We start from the raw sequence: 17,646 nt of genomic DNA on the forward strand, positions 1-17,646 counted from the left end.
GAGATAATCTCCGCATTTGAAGCTTGCAGATTATTAAAGAAAGGATGCACAGGTGTCTTAGCTAGCCTGTCAGGAGATACTGATAAAAAGAATAAATTAGAAGATGTCCAAGTTGTTAGAGAGTTTTCTAATGTTTTCTCAGATGATCTCCTCGGATTACCCTCAGATAGGAAAGTAAACTTTTCAATTGATTTAGCTCCTAATACTTCACCTATTTCTAAAGCTCCCTATAGAATGGCACCAATAGAATTGAAGGAACTTAACGTACAGTTGGAAGAACTTCTACAGAAAGGCTTTATAAGACCTAGTGTCCTACCTTGGGGAGCGCTTGTTCTGTTTGTTAAGAAGGATGGAACACTCTGGTTGTGTATAGACTATAGACAACTGAACCAAGTGACAATAAAGAATAAATATCTTCTACCCTGCATTGATGATTTGTTTGACCAGTTAAGGGGAGCTAGAGTATTCTCTAAAATAGACTTGAGGACTGGTTACCATCAACTTAAAGTCCATGAGGACGATATTTCTAAAACTGCCTTTCGTACTAGATATGGACATTATGAGATTTTAGTCATGCCATTTGGATTGACCAATGCTCGAGCTGTCTTCATGGATCTGATGAATAGAGTTTTCCAACCTTATTTGGATCAGTTTGTAATAGTTTTCATTGATGATATATAATATATTCAACTAGTGAGGAAGAACATGATTTTCACTTGAGGTTAATTCTCTAGATTTTGAGAGAAAAGAAGTTATTTGCCAAATTTTCAAAATGTGAGTTCTGGCTAGATCAGGTGGTCTTTCTGGGACATGTAGTATCACCGGAAGGGATCAGTGTGGATCAGTTCAAACTAGATGCTGTATTGAAATGGAGTCAACCAACTAATATCACGGAAGTGCATAGTTTTCTTGGTCTGGCTGAGTATTATAGGAGGTTTGTAGAAGGATATGCAAAGATAGCTATGCCTCTTACCAAGTTGACTCGGAAGAATCAAAAGTTTGAGTGGAATGAAGAGTGTGAAAATAGTTTTCAAGAATTAAAAAAGAGATTGTCTTGTGCACCAATTCTAATTATTCCTTCTAGTGGAATAGGATTTTAAGTGTATTGTGATGCGTCACGCAAAGGTTTAGGTTGTGTTTTAATGTAGAATGGTAATGTAGTGGCTTATGCATCTAGGCAGTTAAAAGATTATGAACTGAATTATCATACTCATGATTTGGAGTTCACTTCTGTAGTGTTTGCTTTAAAGATTTGGCGACACTATCTATATAGGGAAAAATGTGAAATTTTTACAAATCATTAAAAGTCTTAATTTGCGGCAAAAGAGATGGTTGGAATTAGTGAAGGATTATGATTGTACCATAAATTATCATCTAGGTAAAGCAAATGTTGTTGCAGATCCCTTAAGTAGGAAGTCAGCTAGGGGCCTAGCATTTTGAATTACCCAACAGACTATGATACTTAAGGATTTGCAAAGGCTAGAAGTTCCAATTGTGACCAAGGGTAGTGGAGTCGGTTTACTAGCACAATTCACTGTCAAACCTACATTGATAGATAGAATTAATGCATCTCAGAAGACTGATATTAAGGCTATGCAAATTGTGAAACAAGTACAGAATTCTAGTAAACCAGATTTCTCTATAGACTCTACTGGGATACTGCGTTTTAGAGGCAGATTGCATGTTCCTAATTGTGATGAACTTAGAAATAAAATTTTAAATGAAGCTCATACTTTTTCCTATGCTATGCACCCTGGGGGAACAAAAAAGTATCATTAGTTGAAGAAGAAATTCTGGTGGGAAGGAATGAAAAGTTAGCTATCTTGATAGACTAACCAAATCAACACACTTTCTACTAGTTAGTAGTACTGATTCAATAGAAAAGTTAGCTATCTTGTTTAGAAATGAAATTTTTGCTCATCATGGAATTCCTGTTAGTATCACTTCAGATAGAGATCCTCGTTTTGTGTCTAGATTTTAGAAGCAGTTTCATCAGTCTTTCGGAACAAAACTGCAGTTTAGTACAACTTATCATCCTCAAACAGATGGTCAATCTGAGCGTACTATTCAATCATTAGAGGATATGTTGAGAGCATGTGTAATTGATTTTGGATTGGGTTGGGACAAATATTTACCATTGATAGAGTTTGCTTATAATAACAGCTATCATGCTAGCATTGGTATGCCCCTCTATAAAGCGTTATATGGAGAAACCATGCAGTAGAAGAGGCTTCTTGGGAGCGTGAGGATGAGATACAGTCCAAATATCCATAATTGTTTAGAGGTATGTAAATTTCAAGGTCGAAATTTTTATAAAGGGGGAGGAAAATGTAATAACCCAAGTAGGGTTAAAAAAAGGGCCTCATGCCCATGCATGGTGAGGGTGCCACATGCCCACGGCTAGCTGCCGCAGCCAACCGGTTGCGGCCAGCTGGCCATGGCGGGCCCTGACACCGCCACCCCTTTTCCCCTCCACCGCCGCTCTCTCTCTCTCTCTCGGCCACCCTCTCACTCTACTCTCTCTCTATTCTATCTCGCACTCCTTTCTCTCCATTACCGACACCTTTCCTGGAGCCGCCGCTGTCGCCGGTGAGACCTCTCACTCCTCCTCTCTTTCCTTCTCTCTCTCTCTCTCTCTCTCTCTCTCTCTCTCTCTCTCTCTCTCTCTCTCTCTCTCTCTCTCTCCCGAGGTCGGGCTCGTCGGAGTCGAGCCGCCAGAGAGAGGTCGGCCGCTGGCTGGCCAGCAGCGGCCGGTGCCCTCCCCGCCGACCCGGGTCCGCACCTCCCTCCTCTTCCTTCCCTTCTTCTCTTCTTCTTCTTCTTTCTTCTCAGCTGCTTCTTCTCTTCTTATTTTTCTACAATAGTGCTGAGCCAAGCCCAGCACTAGTACTAGCGATCCCTTATTCTTTTTAATTTTATTATTTATTTATTTTGGCATTTTTGTCTTAATTAATACAAATAGATTTAGACATTATTTATTTTAATAATAATACATATTCATCATTAAGATTATTGTTAATTAAAAATAATTAATGATTAATTAGGTTATAAACTATTACACATAAATATAGGTAATACTTTTATTTATTTATTTACTTATATGTATATTAGATTAATAGATAGATTTGTAAATTATAATTATTAGATTTATATTCTAATAGTCTTATGATATACATTTTAAGTAATTCTATTAATTTATTATATATTGTTATTTTTGTAACAAATAAAATACGAGGCTTATGTATTTATTTATTATTTTATAAAGTAATCTCTAATTAATCAAGATATAATTATAGTTAGGTTTTCATCTATATTTGTATTTGTATTTTTATCTGTAATTAAAAATCTAGCTAGTTATAAAGATAAGTAGAAATTCTAAAACCTTCTAAATCATCATATATTACATGAGCGGATTTTAATCAGATTAACGGCTAACATCATACTACTTAAATAATTTCATATTCTGACCCCCCTAATCAAGACCCCATGGACTTAGCTATCGAGGCTTGATCGTTGTCGTAGCAATGTGAACGAGTGGTTGTTTGGTATTTGCAGTGGTGGTGAGTAGTCTTATCCCCTACATGCCTTTCTCAAATTATGTTATATTATATATTATGTACATGCATGTTTTGGTCTCAAGTATGATTATATGACTTTATCTAGAGATGATTAAAGTCGAGCATATTTTTATCATGCATAGAATTAAGCTGATCTTGGATTTGAGTATGATGATGATAAATAGAGATGATTAGAGATGATTATACTGTTATGACTTTGTGTCGGAGTGATTTCTAGTATGAGTGTGCATGTGATAGACTAGTAGGAATATGCATATTTTAGATACATGGTTGGAGTCTACATTGCATCATTTTTCTCTTGATTTTTGTTCCACCTAAATTCTCGTTATGCATTGACTCATTATTGTACTAGATATATGCATGTGATCTGGCATTTAGAAGGAAAGCATGAAATGTGATTGATAGGATAGTTGATAGAAAGCGTGGGGATACTTTAGTAGGCGCCAAAGTTAGGGGTGCCTAGAGTGATGATTATGGTTGCTGATATGTAATATCTCATAGCCCAAGTCCAAGGTCGGTTGAGTCTGTGCGCACATACAATTGGACACATGCCGTTTGCCAGGGCATATATGGCGAGTTATCCTCACGAGATTTTCTATCAACTATGTGGGTGCCCGGTCTGGATGGATATTGATACTCTAGCGGGCGGCGGGGTATGATTATATTTGAGATACTCTTGCGGGTCGCAGAGTATGCTCTGAGCCTTCAGACATAATGTTGAGACCGGGTGCCGGGTGTTGACTATGCACAGTGGTCTAGTGTGATGATGGTATACCGAGATGTCGGTGTTTGACTGTGATACGGAGAATTTCACCTGATTATTGAGTAATTATCATAATTTTATACACCATTGCATTTGACATCATGACATAGTCGACATGCATCATGTGTTATATTTGAGAAAGAGTTATGATGATAGTATAACATGGAGATCTGTTTATTCATTGTCAAGAATTATATAATTCTATCAGTTATGACATGTTGTCTACTTTTCAATTATGTATTATTGAGGAACATTCATATACTCATTCATGACATAATACTCTTTCTGATTTATATTATTCAGTACTTGATTTATTCTCTGTTTGGCTTCACTAATTCGAGGTAAGGTCTATTCACTGAGCCTTTAGCTCATGGCTTTTTGTGTTTTTTCCTTTCCAAAAACCTAGGTGAATGAGAGGAGCAGGATACTCCCTTAGAGGTCTTGCCGATGAGTGAGGAGTAGAGTGTGGTTAGTGTTATATGCTAGATGAGTTATCTTATCCGATGTATTAGTGGACATTCTTCAAAGTGTGTCTGTATCCTTGTCTTATATTTTAGCAGAAGACTTTGTATTTGTATAATTATTTATATACTACCGTTGTGTATATGTAGTTGTGAAAAGCTTTTGATGATGTGTTCTGGCCTGTGTGGGGCCCAAGTAGGGTTATCTGTATATTGTTGATAGTTAGACTTGAGTTATTTTTAGTTTAGATGTTGTGGATAAAATCATGATGTTGCTACAAGTTTATTTGATTGTCAGTAACTAACTAAATGGTCAAGTGCTACGCACGTGCCGTGTGGGCTCGTACCATGCACGTGTTTAGGGTTTAGGTGTTATAGGACTTCATAGCCGTCAACGAGCGTTGGATAGCCAGGAGCGATACCCTTCTACCCTGCAGCCTTTCCCAATCCCCATCTCGCGCAAAGCGCCTCACACCATTCATTCCACCACCATAGCTCCACTACAATAGGGCCAAGGGTACCATCCACAACCACTAGGATCGACGGGGACGACCGGAGATGTGCTATGGTGGCCCATGCAGCTAGCCAAAATTGTGGAGAATAATATCCCTCCACCATCTTATACTAGAATTCTACCTTCACGAGGAGTAGCCGAAATCGTAGAGAATAATCTCCCTCCACCATCTTATACTCGCGATCCAAGACTGAACCCAACCACCGCCATCCCCCATGCAACCTGTGGCAACGTTAATAGGCCAAATTTCAAATTCAGCCCTAGGGTTACCATATAAAAATTTAGCATTTAAGAGTTGCACGTTTTTTAATTCCTTAAAACATTCTAAAATAGTTTTTTTTGACAAATCATTAAGAAGTTAAATAAATATGCTAATTAAGTTAATATCCTTAAGTAAATTTTGAAGATTATAATAAAATATGAGGGAATCAGATTTTAAGACCAAAATGAGGAATATTTTAGATATTTTACTTTTTTGTTTTATTTAAAAAGAAACGAAACATCTTTAGTTTCTTAATTGTTTTTTTGGTTAAAATTAACTTAGATTTAAAATTAGGATTGAAATATAATTTAGCACAATTCTAGGTAGACCAATCTACGTGTATTGTAATTCTACTTCTCGAATGTCCTAATTACTATGTTTGTCATCTGGTGGTAGTGGTGATCATTGGAACGGCCTCCCCAATCCTAGGCCGAACCCACTTGATTTTAACTAGCTTAAGCCCGACTTGATCCAAGCTTGATTTGATCCCAGGCTGACTAGAGCTCGAGATGGTAAATAGGCGGAATTGGCTAGGCCTTTTTGCCTACCCGACCTAACTTGAAAGCCCAACCCATTAAACTTGATCGTGACCCGACCCATTATGTATGCCTATTTCCATTGTTATTTCTATAAAAGAAAATTAAAATATCTTGGTAGAGGCCTATTATACTTGACCTAATAATATATAATATTTTTAAATTTAGCCCTAGGCCTGTTATGCCCGGCCCATGCATGGTCCAGTGAGTGACGCCGATAATGGCTATAGCATTCTAGTCCGACAGGCGCTGCACGTCCAATGATCACCTCAATCCAGTTAGCATCCGACAGGTCCAACCGAGACATATGTTTGCAAATCGGGTAATTACTTAGGATCCATTAAGTTGACCCTCTAAGAATTGCGAGATTTCCCAAATTCCAAACTCTTCAAATCGAAGTCCATTTCTTGATCTCTCTCTCGTCGCCTCACCACACGAGCAAGATGAACGGCAGGAGGAATACCGCCGCCAAATCCAAGAAGAGCTCCCTTATCGACCCTAACGCCGACGTGGACGATCTCCTCCGCGCCGCCGAGGACGATCTCCTCCTCCGGCTCCAGGTCAATTCCCACCCGATCTCCTCCTCCTCTTCTTTCTCCTCCTTGGATCCCGACCTAGATCGCCGCCTCCAGGCCCTCAGATCCCAACCCTTCAAATCCTCATCTCCCTCGGAGAGCAGAAAACACGGCGATGAGGAGGTGGGAAGAATCCTCGGCGACGATCTCGCGGCTAGGTTCGCTGCACTCAAGGCATCTCCGGGTTCGGATCCTGTCGCGGATCGTGGTGGGTTCTGTGACGAAGGTGGTGGTGAGGGGTCGGAGAAGGAGGTGGAGAAGGTGTTGCAGTGGGCGATGGATGCGGCTCGGCTCGATGCCAAGTCGAAAGATAGCAGCGATGGTGAGGTGGGTGAGGGTGAGGATGGCAGTAGTCATAGTGATGAGGAAGATAAAGAGCAGGAGGAGGAGCAGGAAGAGGAGAGTTTGGGGAAGGAGAAGAGGAAGGCCACGGCGAAGACCAAGAAGTGGTTTTTCTTTTGATTTTGTTTTATTCTTATTCTTTTTCCTTTTCCTTTTCCTTTTTTTTTACCTTGTGGATATTGAGAATAAAAGTTCTCCTTTTGAGTCCTTAACTACCTACCAGCTTGTATTGGACTTTTAACTAAATTACTTGTCATGTGAAGTAAGAATCCATTTGTTGGAAGCATTTATCTTTTCTTCTTGTTTATGGTTTTTTGCACTGCAAATTTACTTGGTTTTTAATTTGACAGAGTTATTTTTGGTTTTTCTTGTACTTGAATTTAATTTTTTCTTTCAACCTTGTTCTTTTTATATTCGAGTATCTCATTACATGCCGCAAACAGAGAAAATAATATTTTTTACGTGAAGGTGATTGACTAAATGTTATAGGAATGAATTGAGCTTCTTCTTCTTTTGTGCATTTGAGAATTTATCTTCATCATCTTGTTTCGCCTTTATTTCATTTAATATATTCATAAGAATGGAATATCTATTTGACCGTAATATGAGGATTTTATTTCACTATAATGGTGCTATTATTTTGGACGATAATAAAAAAAATTTGCACTGTGAGGGCGATTGTATTGTTCATAGAAGTATAAGCAAACAATACAGTTTGTTAAATTTGAAGTCGAAGTTCTCCAAAGTAATACGAATCCCTCTAGGTGAGTTTGAAGTCTCTTTGAAGTACTTATTCCTTTTGAACAACCATGATATATTTGTCGATATTTTCAACGATAGTCAACACAACGATTTTTTCAAGATCTGAATGTATTATAGGAATCAGTCCGCGCAACTGTGGGAAAATATTTGTCAAATATTCTCCGGTAGTCAGAAAATTACGAAACCAAGTGGATTATATTTGTAACTTCCTGATTTGCAATTTATTTTTGCCCTTCGCAGATTCGAACTACAACTGGGACGAAAATACGAAATAACGTGGGTGATAGTGGTGGTGACGGGTGGAGTGGATGTTAGAGTTATGGATGGGTATGGAGATGAAGGTGGATTGTGGATGTGATTTAAGGATACAGAAGAAGGGAATGAAGTGGTCGAGATACCAAAAAAGTGGGGTGATTCGACAGTCAAAGGAGATTCCAAGTTAGGAGAAACCTTACCAACAGGCAACAGTAGAGATTGAAGGATGGTGAAGAGGGAGGAGAGAGATTATGGTAGATAGATGATAGAGAGGCAAAATATTAATATTCCAATAACATTCTTCTTCAGGTTTCCTCAACATATATATATAGAGGTTCACTCTAGGGACTCATCAACTAAATTAAACAACTCTAACAAATCCTAACAAATCAATAAGTTATAACCCTAACAAACCAACTAAATCAGTCTTCCTTATCTTCTTAGATTAACTTTCAGATTAAGCTTTCATTTTTTTGCTCATAGATTTCGAATCTGGAGAAGTCATGAATATAAAAGTTATAGATCTGGAGGTTGTCGACCTTATCCAACTAGTTTAATATTATTTGGATATGTGTAGAATATTCTGTACTATTCCCAAAACTATGCAGAGCTAAATTTAGCTAATTAAATAAAATCTTAACAGACTAAGACTCTAACTAAACCAAATAATTAAATAAGATAATTAGACTCAATCCATTGAGGATAATCTCCCTTTAATGTGATCCGATCTGATCCGGTTCGTATCAATAGTTCAAAGGAATGTCCATGGAATCTAAAGGCTATAAAGATAGCAGGTGTTGATACGTTCAGGAGAAAGTATCTTATTGGACAACATACATGTAGTAGAGGTATATCTAGGAGGGATCATAAGTAATGTACAAATTTATTCATACGCAATAAAATACGTAAGCAGGTGCTAAAGAGTATTGAAGCGTATAAACCGAAGATGATTCAACTTGAAATGTAGGAAAAATATGGTGTTTCAGTAGGTTCCTATAAGGCTATCGTGCTAAATGGAAGGCTGATACACATTGTTAGTCTTTTCTTATTACATTAGTTATTTATCTTTATTAAAATAAATTTCCTGTAGATCGCGTTCGAACGCGGAAGGGGTCGCATTCGAACACCTTTGCAAACGCTTGCGTCAGGTTCGCAAAAATAGAGAATGTGAAATATGCATTCGAACGCGATTGGGCACGTTCGAATGCTGCATTTGAACGCCTGCTTCAGGTTTGCAAAAATAGAGAACACCTTTTGTGCGTTCGAACACGGTCATGCGCGTTCGAACGCGATCAGCGGGAGTCCACTAGAATTAGGGTTAATTATTGTTATTTTGGCTAATTTGCTAGCCTCTATAAAAGTGTGGATGCAACCAAAATTATTATGCTATTGGAATATTAATTTCTTACTTCTCTATCTTCTCTCTAGTTTCTCTACCCTATTGCATTAGTTATTTGTTTTCATTAAAATAAATTTTCTATATGTCGTGTATAGGTCACGTTCGAACGCCTTTACTTATTGCATTAGTTATTTGTTTTCGTTAAAATAAATTTTCTATATGTCGTGTATAGGTCACGTTCGAATGCCTTTACGAATGCCTACATCAGGTTCGCAAAAATAAAGAATGCGAAATGTGCGTTCGAACGCGGTCGGGCGCATTCGAATGCCTACATCAGGTTCGCAAAAATAGAGAACAGCTTTTGTGGGTTTGAATGCGGTCGGGCGCATTCGAACGCGATCGACGGGAGTCCACTAGAATTTGGGTTAATTATTGTTATTTTGGCTTATTTGCTAGCCTCTATAAAGGTGTGGATGGTAGCGAAAATTATTATAATATTGGAATATTAGTTTCTTGCATCTCTATCTTCTCTCTAGTCTCTCTACCCTATTCTCCCACCTCCCTCTTCACTAACCTACCACCTCTACCGTTGGCAAGGTTTCTCCTAACTTCTAATCTCCCTCGTTTGTCAAGTCCTCCCTTTTCTTTGGGATCTCGACCATTTTTTTTCCTTCATCTTTATCCCTTAAACTACATCGACAATCCACCATCATCTCCATTATCATCCATAACCCTAACATCTACTCCACCCGTCACTACCACCATCATTTGTAATATATTGTATTTTTGTCACAGTTTTAGTGAATCTGCGAAGGGCGTAAATACAAAAAAACGTAGACCAGGGAGTTACGAATCTATTCCACTTATTTGTAATTTTCTGACTACGGAAGAATATTTGGTGAATATTTTTCCTCAGTTGCGCAGGTTGCTTCCTACAATAAATTCAGATCTTGAAGGGATCGTTTCGTAGCCTATTATTGGTATCAGACCTATCGATTTGGTATCGTAGACCCTATCAAAGGTTATAGAAGAGATTTGTGGTAGCTATGGGGAATCTTACAAGTGGTTGCAAGGCTACTTTCATGAGCTCAAAATGAGGGATCCTGATAGAGTGACGAAACTTCAATAGGTTGACTATGGACGTTTTAAGCGTGTAATTTGGGCTTCTGGTGCATGCTTGCGTCAATTCAAGTCACATTTGCGGCCATTACTCGGCATCTATGCGATTTTCTTAACTAGCAAGTATAATAGTTACTTGTTGCGACAAGTTTAGATGCCAATAATCAAATCTGTCCAATAGCATTTTGGGTTGTTCAAGCTGAAAATATTGAATCATGGACCTAGTTTTTATATCATTTTGAGTATCAATTAAACCGTTTGAGCGTATGATAATATTATTATATAGGCAAAAGAGGCTGATTTGTGTAGTGGATGATGTATTTCCTAAAGCTTGTTATGGATATTGTATGGTGCACCTCTCCTGAAATTTTCCAAATGCTCCAAAGGGTTCTCCTCAATACAATAAGTTTTGGGCAGCAACACAAGTTTATAGAGAGATGGAATTCAATTACCACATAGAGCAGATAAATAAGAGTTTCCTCAATAGTATGCTTACATAAGTAAAATTCCTACAAGTACGTGGGCTAATTATTGTTTTCCAGGTAGAAGATAGTCTACACTAACAATCAACATGTCTAAAAGCCTAAACAATAATATTCATCAAATGAAGGCTATGCCTGCATAGTATTTGATGGAGACAACAAGACAAAAGATAGCTATATTCTATTTTAATTGAATAGCACTTGTCGAAAAATGCAGTTATTGTATGGTTTAAAAAATTGAAGATGCTCTAGATATTTTTTGTGAAAATGCTCGATTTGTCAATGTCATTCTGTCCTCTATTTTTGAATTCCAGATCAACACCTTTGATGGAAGTTATGTTCTGAACGTTAAAAAAATAACTTGTAGTTGCCATGCATGGGATATCCTTGGAATTCTATATACACACGATGTTGCTGCTCTAAGCTTTAGGCATCTTGATCCTTACGAGTTCTCCAAGAGATATTTCACAAAAGAAATATATCTAGGTACATATTTGGACTCAATTTCATCTACTGCATCAAGGGAATTTTGGTCACCGGGTCCCTCGAATGAGATTGAAATGCTACCTCCCTTAGTGGGACTTCAACCTGGTCAGAAGCAGAAGAAAAGAAAAACCGTTGTAGGGTGAAAACCAAGAAGTACAGAGGAAGAAATGCTCAAACTGTAAAGAAATGGGACATAACTTTATGTCTTGCACAAATTCATAGGCAATTTGTAGTGGAAGCTTACAGTCACCTGCTATAATGCATCGAACTATCTAAATATGCATGTGTTTATTTTTGTGTGTCTATGATGTGTTGAGGAATCAATGTGTTTTATATATAATGCGTTTATGGATAAATTTATTTTATAGATGATGTATTTGAGTTAAGATATGTTTGTCATATACATGATGTGTTCAAGCATCAATTGTTTACTAGTGTTCGAGATGCTACAAACATATCAACTTTTGTATGTAGGTTAAGCAGAAAGATAATTTATCATTAATTATAAATTTTGCTTCAAATATATTAATAATCAATTGTTTTGATAGTGTTCGCAATGCTTCAAACATATCAAGGAAGTTCGTAATTTAAGTATGAATTCGTTTGGCATAATAATGAATTTCACTAGTTTTGTATGTATGTTAAGTAGAAAGACAGTTTATCATTAAGTATAAATTTTGCTTCCAACATATCAAGTATCAATTGTTTTACTAGTGTTTGAGATCCTTTAAACATATGAAGGAGATTCGTAATTTAAGTATGAATTTCTTTGGCATAATAACGAATTTTACCAGTTTTGTATGTAATGAATGTTGTTAGGAGAAGATGCTTCAAACATATTATGAAAGTTCATAGTTTAAGAACTAATGTCGTTAGGAGAAGTACAAAATTTCAGCAATTTTATTTGTAGTTTAAGCACAAAGACACTTATCATTAAGCACGACAACAAAAAAAAATGTTGAGATAATAGTAGTCATCAGAGAAAGAACCAAGCTAATCACAAGGATCTTCACAAACTATGAACTGCCTATGGAAATGACAATAGTCTGCGTGTTATATGTGTTTCTTGGCTGGGATATAAAGAATATTTTACAAATTATTAAACTTGAGAAAAGCTAAAAGATATTTAAAATGAACACAATACTTACAAATATAATCGACTAATCTTGTTAACGTGAACCAATTCATGGTATAACTTCTCTCTCTTCTAAATGAAATTCGTCGACACATTGTTCATCTTCATCTCCCTCCTTCTGTTTGTTCGTTCGTCTTGCTCTTTTGATGAAACCACCATAAACTCTAAAACCTATCTATTAAATAAATTTGTTAGTGAATTAATATCACTTGCCAACTATCTAATTTACTTTTCATCTACCAACCAACTTATTTATTTTTTACCTGTCAACCACCTTATTAATAGGTTTTCTTATTAAATGATGATTCTCATTATATATAATATGTTTCATTATTAAATGACGATTCGATTTAAGATGTTATCACAATGATGGGGTTCTACAGTACCAAACTAATAGGCTATGATACCACTGATAGGCTATGGAACGATTCCTTTAAGATCTGAATTTATTATAGGAAGCAATCCATGCAACTGAGGAAAAATATTTATCAAATATTGTCTCTTAGTCAGAAAATTATGAAACTAAGTGAAATCGATCCATAACTCCCTGATCTACAATTTTTGTATTTATGCCCTTCGTAGATTCGAACTGTAACTGGGGCGAAAGTATGATTTAGTGCAGATGGAGGTGGTGGTGACGGGTGGAGTGGAAGTTAAGGTTATGAAGGATAATGGAGATAAGGGTGGATGTGTGATGTTGTTTAAGGGATAAAGATGAAGGGCAAGAAGTGGTCGAGATCCCAAAGAGGGAGGAATCAATAGATGAGAGAGATTAGAAGTTAGGAGAGACCTTGTCAATGGTAGAGGTGGTAGGTTGGTGAAGAGGCAGGAGGGAGATTAGGATAGAGAGAATAGAGAGAGGCAAGAAATCAATAATCCAATAGTATTATGAATTTGACTGCCATCCACATATTTATAGATGCTATTCAACAAGTTCTAATAACAATAAGTAACCCTAATTCTAGAGGATTCTCGTCGATCGCGTTTGAACGCGCTCGATCGCATTCGAACACAGAAAAGAGGTTCAATGTATCTGCGAACGCAATGTAGGCATTTGAACGCAGGCGCCCGACTATGTTCAAATGCTCATTACGTGTTCTCTGTATTTGCGAACCTAATGCAGGCATTCACAAGAGCATTCAAACACGACCTGTCCTGCGTTCGAACACGACCTACATGAATTTTATTTTAATAAAAATAAATAACTAATACATTAAGAAAAGATCCTAACTAAATGTATCACACAATTATTATCTTTCTTCTATAGTTGTTGAGGTAGTAAGACCGAATTTTATCCACCAACTAATTTATTGTAAGGACAGTTCCTAAATACTCTATTTATATTTAATACTAAAGATATAATAGTTAGTGTTTAAGGATGATGTGTTTAGGTTCTTAAATTTGTTTTATACATGATTTGTTTAGGTTCACACATGTTTGCCATAAACATGATGTGTTTAAGCATCAATTGTTTACTAGTGTTCGAGATGCTTCAAATATATTAAGGAAGTTTGTAATTTAATTGAATTCATTTGGCATAACAACTAATACCAGTTTTGTATATAGGTTAAGCATAAAGACACTTATTATTAAGCACGACAATAAGAAAAAATGCTGAGATAATAGTAGTCATCAGAAGAGTCAAGAACCACATAGAACATGTGTTTCTTGGCTGGGATTTGAAGATATGAAAAATGTCCAACGAAGATCATCTTGCTAAGAACCACATAGAACATGGCATATACTACTCCACACATGTTTATCAACTAACATGATTTAGTCGGATGATCTTCATTGGACATTTTGCACAAGAAAAAAAAAATTTACAAATATGTTGCACGAAGAGTATAGTACATTTCTACTCTTTCTACATTGAAACGAGGAGTATTCTCTTCGTCAGGCTGATTTGCAACATCTCTAAAATTTTGTTCAGCTCTAAAAAATGACTAATTTTGTAGATGTGCAAGTCAACTTTATGGACAGAATACTTGCAATATCACCAGCTCTTCTTCTTCTTCTTCTTCTTCTTCTTCTTCTTCTTCTTTCTTTTCTCTTTTTCTTGTAGTTTTTTGCAAATATAATCAGTTATTTATAAAAGGTTCCAGCCAATGTCTAATTTGACAGTGAAATTAATATCATTAGCCAACCAACTTATATATGAAGTTAGTAAACTAAGGCGTTTATATTGATGGCTGTTTAAATATTAATAAATATTTACTATAATACCATAATAACGAAAGTAGTATGTGATTTAATTACGAAACCAGATGTAATAATAATAAAAGTAGTATGTGAATTGAGGCGTTTCTTCAGTGGTGTCTCCTTCGCTCCCGAGAAATCCCCACATCTCCTCATAGTATCCCTAACAAGATCATCATATCTATTTTGTACTTAGATTTTTGATATGTACAAAGATCATCAATGAGTATCCTTAAATATATGTGCGAAGTAGCATCTTTACGATAATTCTTCATTATCACATGATAGTTTTAAATATAATCATTCATCATTACATGGTTGCGAAACTATTAATCAGTCTCATTCAGGCATCTCATCCACTCCCAAGAGATCCCCACATTCTCTTCTTATTTCTAACTAATCTTCTTCAACACTTGTTCATTCTTTTCAGTCTGTCATAGCATATTGTTCCTTGTCTAAAATCAACACCTACTATGGAAACAAAATGGGGAGAACCTGTCTTAATAGGCTATCCACTTCTTTTGTTATTTATCGTATAATCCTAAAATGAAAGAGCAGTACTACAGACTTTTTCGATCAGCAATAATGCGCACCTCTCCGGCTCTTACCAGGAACAATCTTCTATACCTTGGAATTAGAATGCAACTCTTTTCAAAGACCGTGTATATCTCGTTGAATTTCCTTCAATGACACAGATGTGGGATGCTGCCATAAAGGGCTGCTATCTGGCGATTGGAGGCTCCTACATTTGGAGCCTTGGTATCTTGAGAGCAGTAATGTAGTGAAATCTGAACTGCAATACTGCGTTTGGATCCTTCTTACAAATGTTCCTTTTTTTATTGCAATAAGAGATCAATTAGGGAAATAGTTAGCCCTTTTGGTTGTGTGGAAGTCTTCAACTATGCTATATTATGGAGTAAAAATCCATCATACATCAGTGCAATTATATCTTGTTCATCTGTCCAAGATATTCCTGAGAAGGTATTTGCGTCATTTGGTGGGTTTCTGTTTTCTATTTGTTACGATCCGACAACATGGGTTCAATCGAGTCAAGTCGAGTTGAGTCAAGGGTATTTTTACTTCCTGTCAGGTAGCAAGGGGTCAAATCTGACTGCCTTCACCAACCATATTTTCTAATCCAATAATTGTAAGAGTTCACGCCGGAGCTTCTACATGGGATCGAGTTGCCCTAAATCAAAGGGTATCTCCAACATGGTATGTTTTGATTTCAGAAGAGATAACTATTGAATCGTTTCATATTTTGGCGACTTTAGTTATGGAAGGTGTGACCCCTCTATCCGACGACCATCCTTTAGATATTATTCCCGTTCGGACCAAACATAATGTACTTCCTTGGCTTAATATTCTAGGTCCCATTAATGGACCACATGTTTAATGTGATTCCTCTTCTCTATGTAGTAGCTCTGTAAATTATATGCTTATATTGTTCATTAAAAATATAAATATAAAGTATCTTGTTGTTTGCATATACAATAACAACTTTCATCAATGACATTTTAATAACTTTTAGAACTATATTAACAATTTTCAAAACTATATTAACAACTGTCGCAAATATAATAACAACTTTCGCAAATATATAAATAAATTTTGTAGTTATATAACAACTTTCACAAATATAATAACAATTTTGCAAATATATAAAAAAATTTCGTAGTTATATATCAACGTTCGTAAATATAATACCAAATTGCCTTAAAACGCCTAGTTATAATAACATATTTCGCAAATATAATAGCAACTTTCATTAATGACATAATAACAACTTTCAGAACTATATTAACAAATTTCAAAACTATATTAACAACTGTCGCAAATATAATAATAACTTTCGCAAATATAATAACAACTTTCATAAATATATATAAAGAAATTTCCCGCAGTCATATAATAACGTTTGCAAATATAATGACAACTTGCCTTAAAACGCCTAGTTATAATAACATATTTTACAAATATAATAACAACTTTCGTAAATATATAAATAAATTTCGTAGTTATATAACAACATTCACAAATATAACAATAATTTATCTTAAAACACCTAGTTATATAAACAACTTTCCTTATATAACAACATTGGCAAATATAATAACAACTTTATTAATGACGTATTAACAACTTTCAAAATTATATTAACAATCTTCAAAAAGTATAATAACAATTGTTGCCAATATTCCCGGCAGAATTCACAAACTTCACTATTACAATTTAGATCGGGTCAAAAAATAATTATGGAGAGAGATTCTTACTTAATTAAATCTTTTAGTACCTGTAGCACCTTGGAAATCCTATCCTTAACAATCGAAACGCATGTGAAAACCTTAAATCTGCCCATGTCTTCTATGAAAAATCAAATGATTGCCCTCTCTGGATATAATCAATATATAACATTACAAATATTGCACAATCAGCCCTACAGAAGAATGAATGCAATATGAATTTGTTACGAATTCAAGAATAACTTACATAATATTTACTAATGGACTTACAAATTAGCCTGTTTCAGTTAATTGGCAATTTCCTTCTTTCAACACCTCTCTAAGCAAGATACCATATATTTGTGCAAAAGTATGCAGCCATCTGTTGACCTATCCTATCTGCATATATAATTGAATTATTTAGATATCTCATTACAAATACTTAAGTAAATGATGTCATATAAAAAAATATTCATCATTTTCTTTGCAGCCTGTAAATATCTAGTGTCCCATAGAGAATTGTAATGAATGCCCTTCCAGTTCTTTATGTCAACCACCAAAAAGATGCCAATAGTTGCAAGTATGAAGAGGGATAAACCAGAACTTTACATATTAA

General features: G+C 35.8%; 1 protein-coding gene across 1 annotated transcript; it reads left to right on the plus strand.

The window, feature by feature from the left end:
- The first annotated feature begins 6,483 nt into the window (after positions 1-6,483).
- Positions 6,484-7,317, plus strand: LOC140801074 (uncharacterized). Its single transcript, XM_073156075.1, has one exon. The coding sequence runs from the start codon at positions 6,558-6,560 to the stop codon at positions 7,149-7,151; it is 594 nt and encodes a 197-aa protein (XP_073012176.1). The 5' UTR covers positions 6,484-6,557; the 3' UTR covers positions 7,152-7,317.
- Positions 7,318-17,646: the final 10,329 nt, after the last annotated feature.

This window comes from Typha latifolia, chromosome 14 (genome assembly GCF_019914945.1).
Source record: "Typha latifolia isolate L0001 chromosome 14, TyphaL0001v2, whole genome shotgun sequence".
Taxonomy (NCBI): Eukaryota; Viridiplantae; Streptophyta; class Magnoliopsida; order Poales; family Typhaceae; genus Typha; species Typha latifolia.

Bases quoted from the DNA above. Each gene is read 5' to 3' on its own strand.
- LOC140801074 (XM_073156075.1), top strand. From the start codon at position 6,558: ATGAACGGCAGGAGGAATACCGCCGCCAAATCCAAGAAGAGCTCCCTT.